The following is a 3,016-nucleotide window of genomic DNA, read 5'->3' on the forward strand; positions in this document are numbered from 1 at the left end:
TCGTCTCTTGTCTCGTCCGTGGATTCCCTGTGTGTTCCTGTAAGTTCCTGTTCTGATTTAAGTATTCATTAAATACCTGCTTCACTCTACTTCTGGTCTGGTCTGCGTTTGAGTCCTCCACCACACCCCGTGACACAAACCAGATTACACCAGGTTATTGTAGTTTAAACCAGATTACACCAGGTTAAAGGAGGTTTTGTTAGGTTAAACCGGTTTAAAGGAGTTGGACTCTTTTGTTAAAAAAGTTGGACCTGGTTGAATGAGATTAAAGGAGTTTAAACCAGGTTAATATACCAGGTTATAAGAGCTTAAAACAGATTAAACTGGTGTACCATTTTAAACCCTTTCTGGCAGAAAGCCCTGAAGAAGCTGCTCATGAGTTCTTGCTACTCTGAAGATCCACAAGATCACACTGACCGTTGGACTTCGCCTTCATCAACATCAACAGCACAAACTGCACAGCAAAAAACAGCAGCAGAGAGGAGGAAGATGAGGAGAAGGATGAAAAGGAGGAGGAGGAGTGCACCTTTCGTTTGGAGCGCTCAGACTTCCTGGACATGTTCTTCATCTTTTTATGAAGATGAAACAAAACCTGAAAACAAAAAAAAATCAACAATGTTTTTGGCCCCACGGCATCACGTGACCTGGACGTTGTGGTTCTATTGTCGGGGTTCTTCCTCAGAGTTTGGGTTGAACTGAAGTCCAGAGAGCTTGAATGTCACGCATGCCTTCACAATAAGAGCTCTGGGACACGAGGCACTTCAGAGGACTTTTATTCTGATATTCTAACACTTGTAGAGCAGAAGAAACATCCGGGATTTATTTTAGGAATAAAGCCCTCAACAGGTGTCGCCATGGAGACAGAGCACCGACATACCATTTGTCATTTAATATTTCTGATCATTTCCTCTGTTGGAAAGAAATGCAAGAAAATGTAAGAACAAATAATCAAGTTTTGGGGAAATGTGTTTTATTTTGAAACTTCACCCCGGTTTGTCGCTGTTGGTCTCCGCGCACTTGCAGCATGTTTTTACGCACAGTTTTTATGAGCTTCAGGACTTTGTGCGCGCCCTTTGGTCCCTCTGCCTGTTATGAATGCGTGTTCTACAGTGAAACGTGATCCTGCTCAGTGAACTGACCTTAGAGTAGCAGCAGCTGATGAGCAGCAGCGGCAGCAGGTATCCGATCAGCAGGATGGTCACCTTGTACGTGTGTTTGGAGGCTCCGGACCACGTCTCCCAGCAGAAGGTGCTGTTGGGGGCGCTGGGGTGGTTGGTTAGGACCTGATGCTGGGCCACCGGCACCGAGCACACCAGGGACAGCGTCCAGATGACGCACACTCCAGCCAGCGCGTTCCTGCGGCTCCGGACGCACGGGGACTTCTTGGAGAGCACCACTGCGATGTAGCGGTCCACGGACATGGCCACGAGCGTGAAGATGCTCACCAGCATGCTGACGGTGGAGAAGTAGTGTCCGAACTTACAGAGGACGGCTCCGAACACCCACTCCGGCAGAGAGTAGATGGTGGCCTGGAAGGGGACGCAGAAGAGGAGGAAGCTGAGGTCCGCCACGCTCAGATTCAGGATGAAGATGTTGGTCGGGCTGCTGGAGCGCCTCCCCCCTCCTCGCCCACCAAGTCCCCCGGTGACGCCGTACGTCACCTTCCCGATCACCACCATCACCAGAGAGTTCCCCACCATCCCCACCACAAAGATCAGCCCGAACACCACCGGCACGACCGCCGCCTCCGGCCCGGAACCGTCGCTCTCCGCCTCGGACCGGTTCGACTCCAGGAGTTCAGCCCAGCCGAAGGAGTTGTTTCCCGGCAGCAGCATGTTGCAGCTCCGCAGGGGAAGCTGGGTGGAGGAGCTGAAGAAGACCGCGACCGACTGCCTGAAAGACCAGGTCCACGATCCGGATCAGACACTCTGTCAACGGAGTCCGGACCCCACAAGCTGCTGGGGACGCGTCAAGTTGACGGAAGTATGGTGCAATGTTTCCTGTCGAGGGATTTCAAAATAAAACATTGTTATTATTCAGACTGTCAATTAAATAAGAAACCAGAACATGAAATACATTAATGATTGGATTTTACATTAAAATGTTCATCAAATAATGGTTCAGTTACAGCAGTTGTAAAAGTTAATAGAACAGTTAGTACTTAGTAGTTCCAACGGTTGCCACAGTTGGTATGGCTAGTAGTTACTATTTACTACAGTTAGTAGTTATTAGTTACAACTGGTTGTACAGTCACTTCAGGATGTTAACGTGTACAATATCAGATGTGTTAAAGATAACAGAAGGTGATTGGACGAACTGTTTAAAGACAATAGAGTTAATTTCCCCTCTGATTCATATCTAATATTAATATGTTCATGACTGTGTTCATGTAAGTGGACTGTGTTGAGGACTGTGTGTCTGTGTTCTTTACCGAGTGTTAAATAATAGAACATAAGATCTCTGTGAAGCTCTTGAGTCTTCTGAACATTGTTACTGTAACTCACTTCAAATGGATCATTACTAGTGATTTGAGGTCCTTCATGACTCCTGATCATCGGTTTGGATCACGTGATGTTTAGTGTAGAATCAGAGCCGGCGGGGAATTGGCAAAGATTTCCTTGAATAATTCCGACCTCATCCTAAAGGAACCTTTGAATCAAACAAACTGTAAAAAGTCACAAAATAGAATCTATTGGTTTCGTGTTCAGGGAAACAAACTCTTTTGTTTTAAGTACAGAACAACTTTATGTTTAAGGATGTCGGAACAAAGTCAGGTTTAGGCAACAAAACCACAACACTTTGGGACACAAGTTGTCTAACACCGTCTCGTGGTTGAAACTGGTGTTTATTGGAGCCCCCCCCACCCCACCATGAGTGTTGTCTGTCGATATTCACTTGGTCTGACCGTTGCTCCGTCCTGAGGATGTTTTCATTTGAGTGTCGTCCACGACTAAAGCTGCTGAAAGACTTTCCATTGGCATGGACACCACCTGTCCCTGTACACAAGACCAAAAGA

General features: G+C 46.9%; 1 protein-coding gene across 1 annotated transcript; it reads right to left on the reverse strand.

Moving 5' to 3' along the window:
* Nucleotides 1–526: 526 nt before the first annotated feature.
* LOC116379092 (galanin receptor type 1-like) lies at nucleotides 527–1,970 on the reverse strand (the record flags this gene model as incomplete). Its single annotated transcript, XM_031841006.1, has 2 exons — nucleotides 1,140–1,970; nucleotides 527–592 (listed from the first exon to the last, which is right to left on the reverse strand). Coding segments are annotated over exons 1-2 (762 nt in total), but the record flags the coding sequence as incomplete, so codon positions are not given.
* Between the last annotated feature and the right edge of the window lie 1,046 nt (nucleotides 1,971–3,016).

The sequence above is a fragment of the Anarrhichthys ocellatus genome, unplaced genomic scaffold (genome assembly GCF_004355925.1).
Source record: "Anarrhichthys ocellatus isolate YVR2014 unplaced genomic scaffold, GSC_Weel_1.0 scaffold3683, whole genome shotgun sequence".
Taxonomy (NCBI): domain Eukaryota; kingdom Metazoa; phylum Chordata; class Actinopteri; order Perciformes; family Anarhichadidae; genus Anarrhichthys; species Anarrhichthys ocellatus.